The sequence below is a fragment of the Symphalangus syndactylus genome, chromosome 6 (assembly GCF_028878055.3).
Source record: "Symphalangus syndactylus isolate Jambi chromosome 6, NHGRI_mSymSyn1-v2.1_pri, whole genome shotgun sequence".
Taxonomy (NCBI): Eukaryota; Metazoa; Chordata; class Mammalia; order Primates; family Hylobatidae; genus Symphalangus; species Symphalangus syndactylus.
The window spans coordinates 49,634,871-49,653,210 of record NC_072428.2 but is presented as its reverse complement, the minus strand read 5'-3'; the positions used below and the strand labels follow the sequence as shown (position 1 = coordinate 49,653,210).

At 43.3% G+C, this 18,340-nt stretch overlaps 1 protein-coding gene across 2 annotated transcripts in view; it reads right to left on the bottom strand.

The window, feature by feature from the left end:
- The window catches only part of DCHS1 (dachsous cadherin-related 1), a 49,121-nt gene extending 31,658 nt beyond the window's left edge, over positions 1-17,463 (bottom strand). Inside the window, exon 1 of one of the 2 annotated variants that reach the window (XM_055282595.2) lies at positions 11,044-17,463. In XM_055282595.2, the coding sequence (XP_055138570.1) occupies positions 11,044-11,147 (104 nt within the window). In that variant the 5' untranslated portion in view covers positions 11,148-17,463. Of the gene's footprint in view, positions 1-2,602; positions 2,884-11,043 lie in introns of those variants that run through there. The other variant, XM_055282596.2, reaches the window with a different exon arrangement.
- Positions 17,464-18,340: the final 877 nt, after the last annotated feature.

Here is an 18,340-nt window from a genome sequence, read left to right as displayed (position 1 = left end):
TGTCCTCCTTCTCAGGCTCCTTCTCCCGTCTCCACATTGCTGTCAGAGTGGTATTTCTAAAATGAATATGATCATATCGCTCCACAGCTTCCAATGATTTGGTAACTCTCCATTATTCTTGGGTTAAATGAATTTCTTTCTGTGGCCTCCTAGACCCTGCATGGTCTAGGCCTCCATTTACCTCTCCCACAGACTCTCTCCCTCTCGTCACCTCATGCTGTAAGTGTCAGGCTCACTGAACTGCTTTATCCCTCAAACACACACTATTTTCCTTTACGTGGGCTTTTACATGCTGCTCCCTTGACTTGGCATATTCTCCACCCACTCCATCAAGTTTAAGTTTAAATGCCACTTCCTCCAGAAAGCCTCTTCTGACCTCCCTACACTGGCCTAGGTTACTCTGCTGTGTGCTGCTATGTTACAACACTCACTCCACAGCCTGTAAGCTCCATGAGGATAAGGACCATGTCCATTTTGTTCACACTTGTGCTGCCAACTCCTGTCACAATGCCTAGCAGAGTGGGTGCCTAGTATGTGTTTGTTAAATGAAAGAATTAGTGTATTGATTAATTAATCTACTGAAAACAATGGTGTGAGGGATGTGGGGTAATGAGTGTGAAGAAAATAGAAAAAATTTCATCTATTTATTTATGAAGGGCCCAGTTGAGGTTGGAATTTTTTAGAAGTATGAATTTATAGAAGCGTCCCCTGGTGTGGCTGAGAAATCATTCTAGTTAGGGGCAATAATTTGAGGGATGAGTATAGAAGACAAGGAAACACAGTGGCCAAGGAGTGGTTAAAGGGATGATCCTTAGCATATGAGCTGGAAAGAAAGCACAAAGTCAGAAAGGAACAGAGTAGGAGAAAACAAAGAGGTCAAGGGCAAGAGGTCATTATGAGGTTAAAGAGTGTAATGGGAGCGAGAACATCTGAAAGCTGGAAGGACATAGGAGGTTGTGAGTGGAGAGAGGAATGCAAGAGTTTAGAATTTTAAAGGTGGAATAGTTCTACAGAGCGGTCCTGGGAGGGAAGAAGAAGGTAACAGGAGCTAAGGAGGTCAAGAATCTGTGAGGCTGTGGTGTTGAGGGACACTGAGAAACCATGGCAGGATACACTATCCAGATCTCGAAGTTTTCAGGGAACAAGAGGGTATGCCTGGGAGATCTACGTACGAGAAGGGGTGATGGTGTGAGCATGATAAGTTAAGCAGAGTTTATTCAGAAGTTGGGACAATTCTTCCTGTGGTGTGCATGCCATCCATGACTGTCTCCTGGGGGTTGTACAAGTGGCTGTGTGGTAAGGGCAACTGTGGCACAGCCTCCTGTTAGTGACAGGCCTCTAGGACACCCACTATGCATGGGCAGCTCCAAGGAAGTAAACCTAATAAGATGTGCTGTGACAGTTGTGACAGTGCTTCTGACGGATGTGGATTGCAGTGACAATGTCTCCTGAGAGGTGCTGGTCTACTTGCTTGTTGCTGGTGACAGTGTCTCTGGAGAGTGTTAGCAGTAACAGTGTCTTCCATGGTATGTGTTGGCCTTGACAATGAACCGGTGGAAGTATGCTGGTTGCAACATTTCTGCTGTGGGTGTGTGTTGTCATGAGAGCATTTTCCGTAGGTGTGTGTTGGCTTGATAGAGTCTGCTGTGGGTGTGTGTTGGTTCTGACTGGGGGTGCTTCCTGGGGGTGGGCTTCCTGGAAGTGTGTGATGGCTGTGAGGGTATCTCTTGAGGATGTGTGTTCCCTGGGACTGTGTCCTCTTGTGGGTTGAGTAGGGCTATGACTGTGTCCCTATGGGTATTTGAGAAGTTGACATAAGCGACAATATTTTTCTGGCCTATGACCTTGTGGCTGTGGGCCCAGCCCGCCACACTGAGTTCATTGTGCTTCTAGACCTCCCTCTCCCCACACCCTCCACGTGGGACCCACGCTGCGGTGACCTTGCTCTGTCCCCTGCACGGGATTCTGAGCTGGGTATCCCAGACACAAGCTCCCAGTTTCTCGAATCTCCCACTCAGAACACGTCTGGGTGACCCCCCTCCATCCACTTCAGGCTGTGCCTGCCTCTCCTCTGCTTCTCTGTACTTCTCCTCCCTCAATTTCTTTGTCTCTGTTTCAGTTGGTCTCTGTCACACACCCATCCTCCACATTCTGACACATGGGCTCCCACAGAGCGGGCAACACACCCTCACAGGGACTCCTTCACCATGACACACGGTCATTCTGACCCTCGCACCCTCAGAGTGACATGCACATGCACACACAGCCAGAGAGACACCCAGGGACACACAACCTCCCAGTGACACGCACTGACACACTCCGACGATGCACTGGAACACAACGCTGTCGCACCCCACAGCCCCGGCGCACGCTCACGCCGCCACCCTCCCCGACTCGATGACACACGCACACAAAGACCCCCAGGCCCTGCCCCCACGCTCACGTTCACGCTCGCCCGGGTCCCGCAGGCCCAGGCCCCCCCTCCCCCATTGTCTCCGGCTCAGAACAAAGCCCCCGGCTCCGCCGCCGCCGCCGCAGCCCAGGGGAGGCCGGCGGGCAGGGCGGCCGCGTCCGGACGGGCCGGGCGGGCGCGGGCACTGACCTCCGCGTGACGCGGGCTCCCTCGCCCGGTGTTGAGGCGCCGTCCGGCCGCGGTCAGCCCCCCGGGCAGCGCCCGCCCGCGCGGGGCCTGGGGCCGCGCATCGTCCGCAGTCGCTGTCTCCGAGGCCCGCGATCCCCTCCGGGCAGCCGCCGTCGGTCCGCGCACCCTTGGCCGTCGATCGGTCCGTCCGCTGACGCCCGGGCGCCGCCTCCTGCACAGCAGCCCCGCCGAGGATGCGAGCTTCGCCGCCGCGGCCCCGCGCCCCCTCCCCTCCCCTCCCCTCCCCCCGCCCTCCGCGCGGTAACCCGAGCCCCCGCCCCTCCGCCCGCGGAGCCCCCGCCCCCGCCCCCACCCGCGCTCCGCGCCGCCGCCCCCCCTTCCCCCCGGCGCCCGCCCGGCCTCCCTCCGCCCCTCCACTTCCCGGCCCCAGGCCCCGGCTCCGGATCCGGCCCCAGCGCCGCGCCGCGCCCCCGTCCCGGTTCCCTTCCCGTCTCCCCGTCACTTCTCCTGTCCTCTCCTCCCATTCGGTTCTCTACGCCCTCTCGTCTCTTCCCCTTCTCACCGCTCCCTGCTGCTCACCTCCTCCTCTTCCATCTTCTTTCCATCCCCTATTCCCTTCTTCTCCCTCAGTGCCCTCGTCTCCCTCTCGCCCCTTCTTTTTCCCAACCGTTATCTCCATTCCCCTCTGCCTTTCTCCCATCCCCTTCTTCTCGCCCGGTCTCCATCATTTTCTCCCCACCTCGTCTCTCCTTTCTCTTCTCCTTATCCCTTCTGCTCGATCTCTCTCCAGCCTCTTTACATCAGATTCTCCTTCCCCACCTCTTCTTTTATCCTCTTCTTCCTATCCCTTTCTCCCCGTCTCTTCTCCCCACCTTTCTCCCCATCCCCTTCTCCCTGTGTCTTTCGTCTCACCTCATCATCCCCTTTTCCTCACGCCTTCTCCCCATTCCCTTTTCTCACCCCTGCCCTTTTCCCTACCCGCTTTCGCTTGCCCTTCTTCCATCGTAACCTCGGCCTTCTCCCCTGTTAGTCACTTTTCATTATCCCATGATTTATATCTCTTTTCTCTCCTTCACCCCCAGGCTCCCTTTCTCCCACTTTCTCTTTATCCCAAATTTGAGGGTAGAGATCGGGAGGTATTGGAAAGAAGAGCTTTGGGGATGGTGGCCCCACTCACGATATACTCCCTAGAAAAATAAAGTGAGGAGGAAACCGGGCAGGGAAGTGGGAAGGGGCTCAAAAAACCAACTTGGGAGAGAATATGGGGAGAGGGGAAATCAGACAGAGACAGAGAGCAAGCAATCTTAAAGGAACTGGGAGAGTTCTGACTCCTGTCCTTCTTCCTTAGGACTGCGAGTAGACTGTGAGAAAAACGGGTTTTCTGGACTTCAGATGTGTACAAATGGCACAAAGAAATCAGGAACTTCTGTGGAGAAGGAACAAAGTTTCAGTTGAAGAAGAAGGGAGTGTGATTTTGGAAAAGGAGTGAGGGAGAGACTGGGGTCCTTGATCATATCCACGGCTCTGGCTTGGGCAGCTGGGTGGATGGATGGTGGTGAGGCTGGCTGTGCTCCACAAAAGGAGCAGGAGGAGGATGCAGGGGGTTGGTATGAGGAGATGATGACTGTGACTTGGGGCTGCTGACTTTGAAGTGCTGGTTGGGTAGGTAGGTCTGCAACTTAGAGGAGCGGTCTGGGATGGACATAAATATTTGGGAGTCATCTGCAAATGCCGTATAAGCTTGAATATAGGGTGAGGTTTTTGCTTTTTTGTTTTTCCAAAATCATCCCTCAAGAAAGAGAGAGTAACCTTATATTTGAGTCCTTACAAGGTCTCTCATATTACAGGGTTTGCTCTCATTTACTTTATTTTGAACAACAAACCACTGGATAGGGCAGTATGGTATGGTGACTAAGCTTGTGGACTCTGGAGCCAGACTCCCTGGCTCGGGGTCCAGACTCCTCTATTTACAAGCTGTGTGGCATTGGGAAAGTTACTTAACTTGTCTCTGCCTCAGTTTTCTCATCTATAAAGTGGGCCTAAGGATTAAATTATGTAATATATATAAAGCACTATATACCTGGCACTGTATGGTAAGTGCCCAATAAATGCTAACTATTTTTACTGTTTGGCTAAGACCCATTAACCTGAAATGTCCTCAACAATGCTATTTTGGATGTATTGTAGTCAAAGAAATTTAACACAGCTTTGGTAACTATTCCTGGTAGTATGACTTCATAACTGCATGTGTTGGATGTCTCAAAATATGCTTTTTAAAGATTGCTTTAAAAAGCAATACAGTAGTACTTGGAAGAGGTTTTTGTGATGCCGAAAATGTTCTATTTCTTGACCTGAGTGGTTATATGGACCTGAGGGATGTTTCATTCTGACAGTTCATTGAGCTGAACATTTATGATGGCTTGTGGCCTTTTCTGTATAGATGTTATATTTCAGTAAAAAGGTTAACAGAAATATAATTTTAAAAAAGCATTACATTAAGTGATGTTTTGAAGTCACGAATATACTCAGGCAGGGTGCATGCAAAAAACCAACTGTCCTAGTGTGATGCAAATGAAACTTGTGACTTGGGATAAAGTTTCCAAGGACTGCATCATCTGTGAATTCAAACTGTGCTGTGTCCTCTCCCAAGCCCTTCGCTTAAACAGAAGAGAAGGACATCTGTTCTGGGAAAACATGTAAGATGGCTGAAAAAGTGATCCTAATGATGAGAAAGACACTGCTTGTGTGTTGAGTATGCATAAAATTGTTTAATAATTTATGAGAATGGAAAAGACAATATTTATCAGTTATATATTTTTATATGATATATGAATTTAAATATATGTACAATAAAGTCCATTAACTCATAGAAGTACACTTTTGATTGTTTCATCCTCATCCTTAAAGGTTTACATTTCTAGGTTGGTTGAAAAGCTTTTTGGATCTTCTCACTGGGAAAAATGAAAAATTACTGTTTGGGCAAGACCCATTAACCTGAAATGTCCTCAACAACCCAATTTGTGTTGCTTTGTATACAGTAAGCTGTATTGTATAGTAAGTGTGACAAATGGTAAGTGAAGGTAAGGGAGTGAATGAGATTGCTGAGGGAGAGCAGGTACATTAGGAAGAAAAGAAGGTCTAGGACAGATGGCTGAGAAGCTCCAACACGTAAAGGTTGAGAAGAGGAGGAGCCCTCAAAGGAAAGTGAGAGGATGTGGCCAGACAGGAAGGAGAAAGAAAGGGAGGTGAGTGGTGCCACTGAGGCCCAGGGAATGGCCACAGCAGAAGCCACGAAGTGAGGAGAGGTCATTAGGTGGGAATGACACAGAGGAGGCCAGTGAGGTAAGGACTGAAAAGTATCCATTGGATTTGGCTGGGGCCTAGGGGGCAGGCTGGTGACCCTGGGGACAATGTGGTAGGTGTAGTGGTAAGGATGAAGGCTAATTAGCACTCAGTAACTAAGGAGTGAGTGGAAGGTGAGGAACTGAAGACTTGGAGTAGAGCTTATTCTTTAAGGAGGCCTAACTACGGGGGAGGAGAGAGACCTATAACTGGCGTAAGGGACAGGAGTTTTAGGGGGTCAGGAAGTTTTTCAGATAGAAGAATCTAAATTCGTTTATTTTCTTGCTTCCTTCATTTATTGAAGACACATTTAAGTGCCTGCTATGTGCAGCTTTATAGTTAAGATACATAAATTAAGACATGACTAAGGAACTCATGGTAAGCGGTGAAGACAGACCTGCCAACTGACAACAGAAGGTACAATAGAGGAGAGCGTGGGGTTGTGGATAGAGGGGGCTTCCTTATCCAGACCAGGGCTGGGACATCAGCAAATAGTGTTACAGAGATGACAATGGAACTGGATTTGAACGATTAGAAGCACAGCAGAGGGAAAAGTTAGAGAAAGGACTTTTAGGCAGAATAAACTGACATGTTCAAGATCACAAGAGCATGAAAGAAAATAGCTCTGGCCATGAAGGGTTGTATCCAGGCTTCAGTGGTGGTGGTCCTGCACAAACTGGCTTGGCTGGAGTGTTGAGCATATGGGCTAGTGTGGGAAGCAAAAACAGGAAAGGTAAATGGAGCCAAATCATGGAAAATATACGTCATGCAAATGGTCCAGGCTCTGAGGAGCCATTGAAGGGTTTATTTAATAAGATAAATGAAATGGACAGGTTATGTGTCATCAACATAATTTTGGCTATTTCCCAGCTTATAATGAGGGTCTAAATTAAGGTAGTGATAGTAGGATTAGAAAAGAGGAGTAAGATAAGAGAGAAATTACAGGGATAAAACTACTAGAAGTAAAGGATGTAGCATGGGAGGATTTTAAGATGGCTTCCATGTTCTTGGGTTGTACATTAGTGATGCTACTTAAGAAGCTGGGGAAGCAATAGAGAAGCAGGTTTGTGGGGAGAAGGTAAGATGGTGAGTTGAGTTTTGGATATAAGAGTTTAAGATGTATGTGAGGTATCCAAATAAATATGTCTAATAGGTGATTGAGTATACAATTTGGAACTCAGAAGAGAGTTGAGCTGAGGGTAGATATTTCAAAGCAGTTAGTTTGCAGGTGGTAAGTGGAATCATGAGAATGGATGTGGCCACTCACAGAGAGCATGAAGTGAGAAGAGCATCTAGGCAGCCTTTAAGAGATGGGCAAAAAAAGAAGAGTCATAAAAGAGATTGAGAAGAAACAGGCAACAAGGTAAGACTTAAATGAAAGTAGTATCTGGGCCAGTGCGGTGGCTCACGCCTGCAATCCCAGCACTTTGGGAGGCCAAAGTGGGCAGATCATGAGGTCAGGAGTTTGAGACCAGCCTGGGCCAACATGGTGAAACCCCATCTCTAAAAATACAAAAATTAGCTGGGTGCAGTGGTGTGTGCCTGTAGTCCCAGCTACTCGGGAGGCTGAGGCAGAAGAATCGCTTGAACCCAGGAGGCGGAGGTTGCAGTGAACCAAGATCGTGCCACTAAACTCCAGCCTGGGTGACACAGTGAGACTCCATCTCAAAAAAAAAAAAAAAAAAAAGAGAGAGAGTATCTGATGTGTTATCATAGAAAGCAAGGGAAGAAGCAACCACTAGAATGAGAGTTGTCATCAGAGTAAAAATATTGTAGGAAAATGAGTCTGAGAGGTCTTCATTAGATTCTGGAATCAGGAGACAGCTGATGATCTTAGTATCAAAGGAGAGGAGGGGAAAGACACCAGGCCACAGGGTGGAAAAGGTGAAGTGGAAGTAAAACAATAGTGATGTGTGTGGAAGAGTGAAAAGTTGATTGCACATGAAAGAAACCCAATTTGAATTCATTTAGGAAAGAAAGGTATATTTATTGGCCCAGATAACTAAAGCTGGGAGACGACTGGCTAATGGAACCAGAAACTGAAAGCCCAGTAACACTTTCTCTGTGTCTCTGGTTTCTGTTTTTCATTTCATTTTATTTTGCTTGTCAGCTTCATTTCCTCCTACTGATTTTTTTAATGAACTTTTTATTTTGGGATAATTTTAGATTTATAGAAAAGTTGCAAAGATAGTACTGGGGGTTCCCATACACCTTCACTGAGTTTCCTCTAAACATTGGTCTACTGTTATTATTATTACTATTATTATTATTTTGGAGATGGAATCTTACTCTGTCGCTGAGGCTAGAGTGCAGTGGTACAGTCACATCTCAATTCAGCCTCAAACTCCCAGGCTCAAGCAATCCTCCCACCTCAGCCTCCCAAGCAGCTGGGACTATAGGCACATACCACCACACTCGGCTAGTTTTTGTGGTAACAAAGGTCTCCCTTTGTTGCCCAGGCTGGAGTGCAGTTGTGTCATCATGGCTTACTACAGCCTCAACCTTCTGTGCTCAAGTGATTTTTCACACTTTAACCTCCACACCCCCCCACCCCCCTCCCCTGAGGAAATGAGACTACAGACACTTGCTGCCACCTGGCTAATTTTTTGTATTTTTTGTAGAGACAGAGTTTCATCATGTTGGCCAGGCTGGTCTGGAACTCCTGAGCTCAAGCAATCTGCCCACCTCAGCCTCCCAAAATGCTGGCATTACAGGTGTGAGCCACCACGCCCAGACTAGTTTTTTATTTTTTTATTTTTTGTAGAGTGTAGGGGGTCTCTCTATGTTTCCAAGGCTGGTCTTGAACTCCTGGCCTTAAGGGATCCTCCCACCTTGGCCTCCCAAAATACTGGAATTTTAGGTATGAGCCACTGCACCGAGCCAGTACATCCTTATTAACTAAATGCCAGACTTTGTTCTGATTTCACCAGTTTTTCCACTAATGTCCTTTTCCTATCCCAGGATTCAATCCAGGATACATTGCATTTAGTCATCGTGTTTGGTTAGTTTCCCCTGGTCTGTGACAGTGTCTCCATCTTTCCTTTTTTTTTTTAATGACCTTGACAATTTTGAAGAGTACTGGCCAGGCAGTTTGTAGAGTGTCCCTCAATTTTGATTTCTCTGTTTTCTATGTGATTAAACTGGGGAGAGAGACTACCACAGAGCCGAAGTGCCTCCTCTCTATATCATATCAGGGGGTGCATGATATAAATGTAAATTTTCACTGGTAATGTTAACCTTAGTCACTGCATTAAGATCTCTCCACTTTAGGGCTACTTCCCCCTTACCATATTCTGTTCTTCAGAAGTGTCACTAAGTCCCATACTCAGGGAGGGGGAGATTAAGCTCCATCTCCTAGAGGAAGTATGTATGATATGTATTGTAACATAATCTACTTCATTTGGAATTCTTCTGTATGCAGAATTGGCTCTTCTCCTCTTTCCTACTGATTTTTAAAATTAGTTTTCTAATCAATATTATGTATTTACTTAGTTTAAAAAATAGGCCTTATAACAACAACCACAGATTTGGAAATCCTGGGGAAAGAGTCTGGATGGCCTGGGGTTAGGGCTGACTTACGTGCCCATCCAGATCAATCTCGGGAGCAGGGGGCCAGGTTACTTAAAAGACGGCAGCTCCCATTCGGACTGATGATTAAAAATGTTTTGGCATACACGTGCCCTTTTGTTTAGGGCATACTTTGGTCCCTTCTTCTGTTAATTGACCTTTCATTTACCCTTCAGATCTCAGCTGAAGCAACATTTCATCATAGATATCTTCTCTGACCTCTTTAGGTCAAATCCCCATATTATGGGTTGTCATAGTGCCTGGTACTTCTCCTCTGTGACAGTTATCACAGTGGCAAGTTTACATTCATTCTAGTGTGTGAATATTTGGTTAAATGTCTATATAATCCACTAAATGGTAAAGCTGGTTTGTTCACCACTGTAGCACATATATGCACATAGGTGATGTTCAGTCAATGTTTGTTAAGCAAATGGCTGACATGAAGGGGGTGGTTGTTCCAGAATAAAGAAAGGATGTTAGTGAGACAACAGAATCAAGTACCATTACTCAGTGAATGCAAGAGAAAAGACAGAGAGGATAGATAACCTAGGTGGGAGGGTGGGGTGGGTTGGGGTATTGGCAGGAGGAGTGGGAGCAGAGAGGGTTGACAGAGAGCTCTTTGGAAGAAGGCAACAAGAGCATGTTTAACATCACAGGTAAGGAGCTCATGGAGAGAATGGAGCAAGGTCCCAGAGGAGAGAGGAGGGACTGAAGAATTAAACATCACAACAAAGAGGGATTGGTCTTTGCCAGGAAGAGAAGTACCTCCTCCTCCAAGACTGAAAAGGAAGATAAGTGGGGTGCAGATAAGGGCATGTGTGTAAGTATGTGGTAGTGGGGGAGGAACGTGGACAAGGCAGGAATTTGAGGCCATCGTACCTGATGATCTCATTCTCTCTAGAGAGGAGTTGGGATTCTGTGAAAAATGGGCACGAGGGAGGCAATAATGTTAGAAATCTTGAAAGCTTTAAAGGAGTGAAGACACTGTTAAGGTGAGTGATAGCTGGTGGCCTTATAGGCCTAAAGGACCAAGGAGTTGAGGATACTGGCAAGAGAACAAAGGATAGAGACACACCTACACCTAAGTCCTTGATGAAAAAGAGGGAAAGTCATTTCATGACAACACTGAGGAGGGTGGAGCCTTGTGTAAGACAACATAATTTCAAAGGCTGAGAGGTGAGGATGGAGAAATAGTTGTCTCTGTTTAGGCCTTGGGAAGCCTGGAGAGTGGTGACTCCTTCCTTTTTCCTTCAAAGATATGTGGAAGTATGTGCAAAAGGGGAGTACTTAAGCAAAGCCAGATCTCTTACACAGGAAGTGGAGGCTCAGAGGTATATGAAGGGGCTGAGAATTCAGGAGTTTGTCACCATGAAATGGAGGTTTCAGAACAGGAAAGATTGAGGGGTGAATCCATGATGGGAAGGGCTAAAAGGCAGGGAAGCAGTGGGAGGTCCAGTCAACTAGGGGCAGGGAAGGGCACATCAATGTGGCGATGACCAAATGAGAAAGGAGAGATGACTCAAAAGGCCTACCTTGTGAATGATGATCCTGAGTGACAGGATGGGAGGCAGACAGTTTTCAGTGGTTCTGTCAGTCCTTCGTTCTTTCCTAGTGAGCTGGAGGCACTGGGTAGCATTAGTACTTGGTTTCAGACTGCTCCAAACCTTAGTTCAAAGTACTTATAAATCACAAGTCATTAGAACTCCTTGGTACAGCCCAGCCCTGGAAGAAGTGAGCAGGAGTATTAAAAAAAAAAAAAAATGGCCAGAGTCCAGCACTGTTTGAATTGGGATCTTTCAAGAGTGAGGATGTTTTCCAGGCTCTGAAGGACTTCAACTCCCTGTAGAGGCTCTAGGAAAGGAAAAGAAAACTCCCTATGCTCTCCCAGAGAGCAAGAGCCAGAGAAAGTAGAAGGAAATGGAATCTAGAACACAGGTGGAGAGATTAAATATGGAGAAGAGGAAGGACTCCTATCCACTGGGATGGGAAGTAAGGAAAGCCAGTCCTGTGGATTTCAATTCACACAGTGATCAATTTGTTGGAACTTACCAATTTTGTCAGTTTACCAAAATTTCATTTCTTTTAATTATGTGTGAAGTTTACAACAATTTGCATGGTTGGGCTGATTTTAACTACTTTTAATGATTTCTACAAAGTATCAGTTGACAATTTTGAGTTTAGTTTAGTTTAGTTGTACTTTTAATTTATTTGCAGCTGTTTCTCTGAAATCATTTTGCCATGGCTTGCCAAAGTTCAGTGTATTCTAAGTTTTTCCTTATTTTGGATCTGAGACTTTGGGGAATGGGAATTTCTTATGCATTTTACTCTGCAAATGTTGTACAATGACTCAAATGTCAAAAATTTCATATACAATCTGGGAGGGGGGGAATTCTCCCAAAATATTTTCAATCCAACAGTTTTCCTTTTACTTTAATATTTTTTGTGCATTTGTACTTTTAATAGAAATGTAGATGTGGGCTGAAATATAGCCATACTGTATTTCCATACTTGTTGGTTGGTAAATCGTATAATAGTGACTACAATAAGTGATAAAATTAATAACATAAATTATAAACTAATTAGTCGAAGGCAATTTTTCTAAGATATCATGATGGCCATTGATAAATGGGTCTCCTGCTATAGTGACATCTGAGAAACATTTGCAAAATTTCTGCCAGTTCCATTTGTATCACAATAGGAATATTGTACTTTAGGAGCATCCCTGTTTCTCCTTACTGTTGATTATGTAGTTGTTACTACTTCTAAGTAGTCAGGTTTTTACTTTGGCTTTATTACTTTTTAAAGTAACAGCTTTGTTGAGATACACTATGTATACCATAAAGTGTATCCTTTTAAAGTGTACAATTCACAGTAATTTTTAGTATATTCATGGAGTTGTGCATATCACCACTATTACATTTCAGAATATTTTCGTCACCCAAAAAGAAATCCCACACCCATTAGCAGTTACTTCATTCGCTCTCCCCTCAGCTCCTGGCAACCAATAATCTACTTTGTAACTCTATGAATTTGCTTATTCTGGACATTTCATATAAATTGAATCATACAACATGTGGCCTGTTGCATCTGGCCTCTTTCACTTGGCATATTTTCAGTATTCATCCATGTCATTGCATGTATCAGTACTTCATTTCTTGGCTGAAGATATGGCTGAAGATATTCCCTTGTATGCATGTAACACATTTTGTTTTTCTTTTCATCAGTTGATGGACATTTGGGTTGTTTCCACTTTGGGGCTATTATAAGTAATGCTGCTATGAACACTTGTATATACATTTTTGTGTGGACACATCTTTTCTCTTCTTGGGTAGATAACTAGGAGTGGAATTGCTGGTATGATTATAACTCTATGTTTAACATTTTTAGAAAATATTTGAGAAAATTTGCCAAACTGTTGCTAAAGCAGCTGCACTATTTTACACTTCCACTACCAGTAAATGAGGGTTCGTTTACCGGTCAAACAAGCGTCAAACACTTGTTGACAAGGATATGGAGAAACTGGAATGCTCATTTACTGTTCGTCATTTTGTTGTTACCCAGCTGGGTATAAAGTGGTATATTGTTGTGGTTTTGATTCCCATTTCCCTAATAACTAATGATGTTGAGCATCTTTTTTTTTTTTTTTTTGAGACAGAATCTTACTCTGTCACCCAGGCTGGAGTGCAGTGGTGCAATCTCAGCTCACTGCAACCTCTGCTTCCTAGGTTCAAGCAATCCTCCCACCCCGCCTCCTATGTAGCTAGGATTACAGGCATGCACCACCATGCCCAGCTAAATTTTTTGTATTTTTAGTAGAGACGGGGCTTCACTATGTTGGCCAGGCTGGTCTCGAACTCCTGACTTCAAGTTATCTACCTGCCTTGGCCTCCCAAAGTGCTGGGATGACAGGTGTGAGCCACCACACCCAGCGGAGCATCTTTTTATATGCTTATTGACTATATGTATATCTTCTTCTGTGGTTTCTTTCAAGATTTTCTCTTTGTAGTTTCAATATGATACGCCCAGGCATATATTTTTTTCAATATTTATTGTGCTTGTTGTTCTTTGGGCTTTCTGGGTCTGTGGCTTGCTGTCTGTCATTAATTTCAGAAAATTCTGAGTCATTATTACTTTACATATTTATTTTCTTGCTTGCTTGCTTTCTCTTTCTTTCCTTTTCTCCTTCCTTCCTTCCCTTCCTTCTCTGTCTTCCTTCCTTCCTCCCTCCCTCTCTCCCTCTTTCTTTCTTTCCTTCCTTCCTTCCTTCTTTCCTTCCTTCGTTTCCCTCCTCCTCCTTCTTCTTCTCTTCTTCCTCTTCTTTCTTTCTCTTTCTTTCCTTCCTTCCTTCTTTCCTCCCTCCCTCCTTCTTTCTTTCTTTCTTTTTCTTTCTTTCTTTCTCTTTCTTTCTTTCTTTCTTTCTTTCTTTCTTTCTTTCTTTCTTTCTTTCTCTTTTTCTTTCCTCTTTCTTCTTTCTCTCTTTCTTTCTTTCAGTCTCTCTTTCTTTCTTTCTTTCTTTCTTTCTTTCTTTCTTTCTCTTTCTCTCTCTCTCTCTTTTTCTTTCTTTCTTTTCTGGTATTCCCATTACACGTACGTTACACCTTTTGCTATTGTCCCACAGTTCTTGGATAGTCTGTTTCATTTTTTTTTTTCCCATTCCTTTTTTCTCTTTGCTTTTCAGTTTGGAAAATTTCTATTGATATATCTTCTAGCTCACTGATTCTTCCCTCAGCCACGTCCAGTCTACTGATGAGTCCATCAAATACATTATTTATTTCTATTACACTTTTAAATTTCTAACATTTCCTTTTGATCGTCTCTTAGAGTTTCCTTTACTCTGCTTACATTATCCATCTGTTCTTGTATGCTATCCAGTTTTCCCACTAGAGCCCTTAGCATATAATCATACTTATTTTAAATTTCCAGCCTGATAATCCCAAAATCTGTGCCATATAAGTCTGATTCTGATGCTTGCTTTGTATTTTCAGATTTTTTTTTTTTTTTTGCCTTTTAGCCTGTCTTGTAATTTTTTTTTTTTTTTTTTTTTTGTATCAGGTAAAAGGAACTGAGGTAGATAGGCCTTTAATGTGAGATTTTATGTTTATCTGGCTAGGAGTCAGGCTGTGTTTACTACTTCTTGTAGCCATGGTGTCAGAAGCTAACACCTAGTGTCCTTATTTTTGTCTTCCCTTTTGCCTTTGGGTTTTCCTAGAGACTCCTTCTTAAATAGGGGCTGAGGCTTGCAGTTCTTTTAGCTGTAACCCCTTGTTATTATTATTCAGGAGCCCACTGATGCGGTGAGAAGGCTGGGGTGGATAAGGGAAGCATTACATAGTCTTATAATTATGTCTCAGTCTTTTAATGAGCCTATGTCCTTGGGCTATGACCTTGGCAAGTGCTTCTCAGCTTCCCCCCACTCCACCGTAGAGAGACAGGAAGGCTGGAGGGGGCTGAGGTTGGGTATTTCCTTTCCCCGGTGTTAGTTAGGCTTTGGTAAAACTCAAGTTGGTTAGGCTGTGGTAAAACAGTTTTCCTTGAGGGCAGGCCTTGTTAAGGAGAACAGAAAGCTCTGGGTATATTTCAAATTTGTTACTTTTTCTGTCCCCCTGCTGGATGCATGAGGAAATTTTCTCCAGTCTTTACAGTGAGAACCTGGTGGGGCTTCCAGTTCTTGTTAAAGCAAAAAACTGGCTGTATACCTTCTTTGAGAAAAAATCTCTATTTAAATCCTTTGCCCATTAAATTTTTTTTTCTTGTTGAGTTGTTTTAAGGATTCTTTTTTCTTTTTTTTTCTTTTTTGAGATGGAGTTTCACTCTGTCACCCATTTTGGCGTGCAGTGGTGTGATCTTGGCTCACTGCAACCTCTGCCTTCCAGGTTCAAGGGATTCTCCTGCCTCAGACTCCCAAGAAGCTGAGATTACAGGCACCAGCCACCATGCCCAGCTAATTTTTTTGTATTTTTAGTAGAGACAGGGTTTCATCATGTTGGCCAGGCTGGTTTCGAACTCCTAACCTCAAGTGATCCACCCACCTTGGCCTCCCAAAGTGCTGGGATTACAGGCATGAGCCACTGCGCCAGGCCATAAGGATTCTTTAGATACAAGAATTATATACCTAGATACAAGTTCCTTATCAGATATGTGATTTGCATATATTTTCTCCCATTTTGTGAATTTTCATTTCCTTGATAGTGTGCTTTGAAGCACAAACATTTTTAATTTTAGTGAAGTTAGACTTATCTGATTTTCCTTTTGTTTCTTGTGATTTGGGTGTCATATCTAAGAAATCATTGTCCAAGGTCAAGAAGATTTACTGCTGTGTTTTCTTCTAAGAGTTTTAATAGCTTCAGCTCCTACATTTAGGTAAATGATCCATTTTAGTTAGTTTTGGTATATGATGGGAGGTAGCAGTCCAATTTTATTCTTTTGCATGTGGATATCTAGTTGTCCCAGCATCATTTGTTGAAAAGACTTCTCTTTTATTTAATTTTCTTATCATTTTTGTCAAAAATGAATTGAACATAAATGTAATGTTTTACTTCTGGACTCTCAAATCTATTCCACTGATCTGTACGTCTATAGATGCTGGTACCACACAGTCTTGATTATGTTGTAGTAAGTTTTAAAATCTGGAAGTGTGAATCCTCCAACTTTGTTCTTTTTCAAGATTATTTTGGCTATTCTGAGTCCCTTGAATTTCCATATGAATTTAAGGATTGGTTTAGCAATTTCTACAAAAAGATAGCTGTGATTTTGATAGGGATTGTGTTGAATCTGTAAATCAGTTTGGCATCTTAATAATGTGATATTTTCTAATTCCTGAACATATAATGTCTTTCTATTTATTTAGGCATTTTAACATTTCTCTCAACAATGTTTTGTAACTTTCAGTGTATAAGTCTTGTCCTTTTCTTAAGTTTATTCCTGAGCATTTTATTCTATTTGATGTTATTGTAAATAGAATTGTTAATTTCCTTTTTAAGTTGTTTCTTGTTACTGTGCAGAAATACAATTGATTTTTGCATACAGTTGATTTTCGTATTCCCATCTTGTATCCTGTAGCCTTGCTGAACTCATTTATTAGTTTTCATAGGGTTTTCTTTTTTGTAAATTGCTTAGGATTTTTTATATACAAGACCTTGTCACCTGCGAGTAGATAGTTTTACTTCTTCCTTTCCAATATAAAAGTCTTTTATTTATTTTTCTTTTCCAGTGGCTTTTGTGGAACCCCTAGTAGAATGTTGAGGCAAGAGTGGACCTCCTTGTGTTATTCTTGATTTCAGAGGGAAATCATCCAGTCTTTTAATATTAAGTATAATGTTAGGTACAGTTTTCCATACATGCCTTTTATCAGGTTGAAAAAATTCCCTTTTTTCCCAGTTTACTGGGTGTTTTATGATGAAAAGGTGTTCAATTTTGTCAAATGCCTTTTCTGTGTATACTGAGATGATTATGTGGTTTCATTTATTATTCTCTTGATATGATATGGTGTATTATATTAATTGATTTTAGGATGGAAAACCAATGTTGCATTTCTGGGATAAACCCCATTTGACATGGTGGTAACTCTTTTTATATGCTGTTAGATTCAGTTTACTGGTATTTTGTTGAGGAATTTTGCATATTCACATGAGATATTGATCTGTATTTTTGTTTTCTTGTTACATATTTGGTTTTAGTATCGGGTAATTAACTTGCCTCATAGAGTGAGTTGGAAAGTGCTCATTTCAACACTGCAAATTCAGAGACTTTTATCATCTTGATCAAATGAGCATTATCTACTTGTTTTAGGCATTTGAATCATAAATGTCTGAAATGTGTCTCACACACAAAACTGACATTCAGTGGAGTTTGACTGAAATCCACTGTGCAATGAGTCTAATGAAGAAACTGGTAAAACTAAAACTAAACTGAGTCAAACTGAAATCAGTTACAAATCTTTTTTTTTTTTTTTTTTTTTTTTTCTGAGACGGAGTCTCGCTCTGTCGCCCAGGCTGGAGTGCAGTGGCGTAATCTCGGCTCACTGCAAGCTCCGCCTCCCGGGTTCACACCATTCTCCCGCCTCAGCCTCTCCGAGTAGCTGGGACTACAGGCGGCCACCACCACGCCCGGCTAATTTTTTGTATTTTTAGTAGAGACGGGGTTTCACCATGGTCTCGATCTCCTGACCTCGTGATCCGCCTGCCTCGGCCTCCCAAAGTGCTGGGATTACAAGCGTGAGCCACCGCGCCCGGCCACAAATCTTAAATAATAGAATCCATAAAGCTGTTAAACTTTTCCATGCAACACAGTTACCATAAACTTTATAAATTGCTAATATAAACAAATTTTTGAATTGATAATTTCACTAAATTAGATATTGGTGTCGAAAAGCAGATTTTTCTAAGTCGATAAATTTGGAAAATTTGGCAAATTGGACTTTGGGTAGCTTGGTCATTGGGTGAATTGTCTTCAGTAAATACTCTTTCAACTAATTGCCTAGTTTGTGGGTACAGATAAGGATCACGAGGACAGGAAATTGAGAGAACTTTGCCTACAGACTCCTTTTTCTGTTTTGCAGAATAGGCAGTGAGGTTAAGTGCTGACAGAGGTGAAGGTGAAGTAGAGGGTTTAAGAAAAGTGGAGAAAGGCTGGGCGGGGTGGCTCATGCCTGTAATCTCAGCACTTTGGGAGGCCGAGGTAGGCGGATCATCTGAGTTCAGGAGTTTGAGACCAGCCTGTCCAACGTGGCAAAACCCTGTCTCTACTAAAAATACACACACACACACACACACACACACACACAAATTAGCTAGGTGTGCTGGCGCATGCCTGTAGTCCCAACTACTTGGG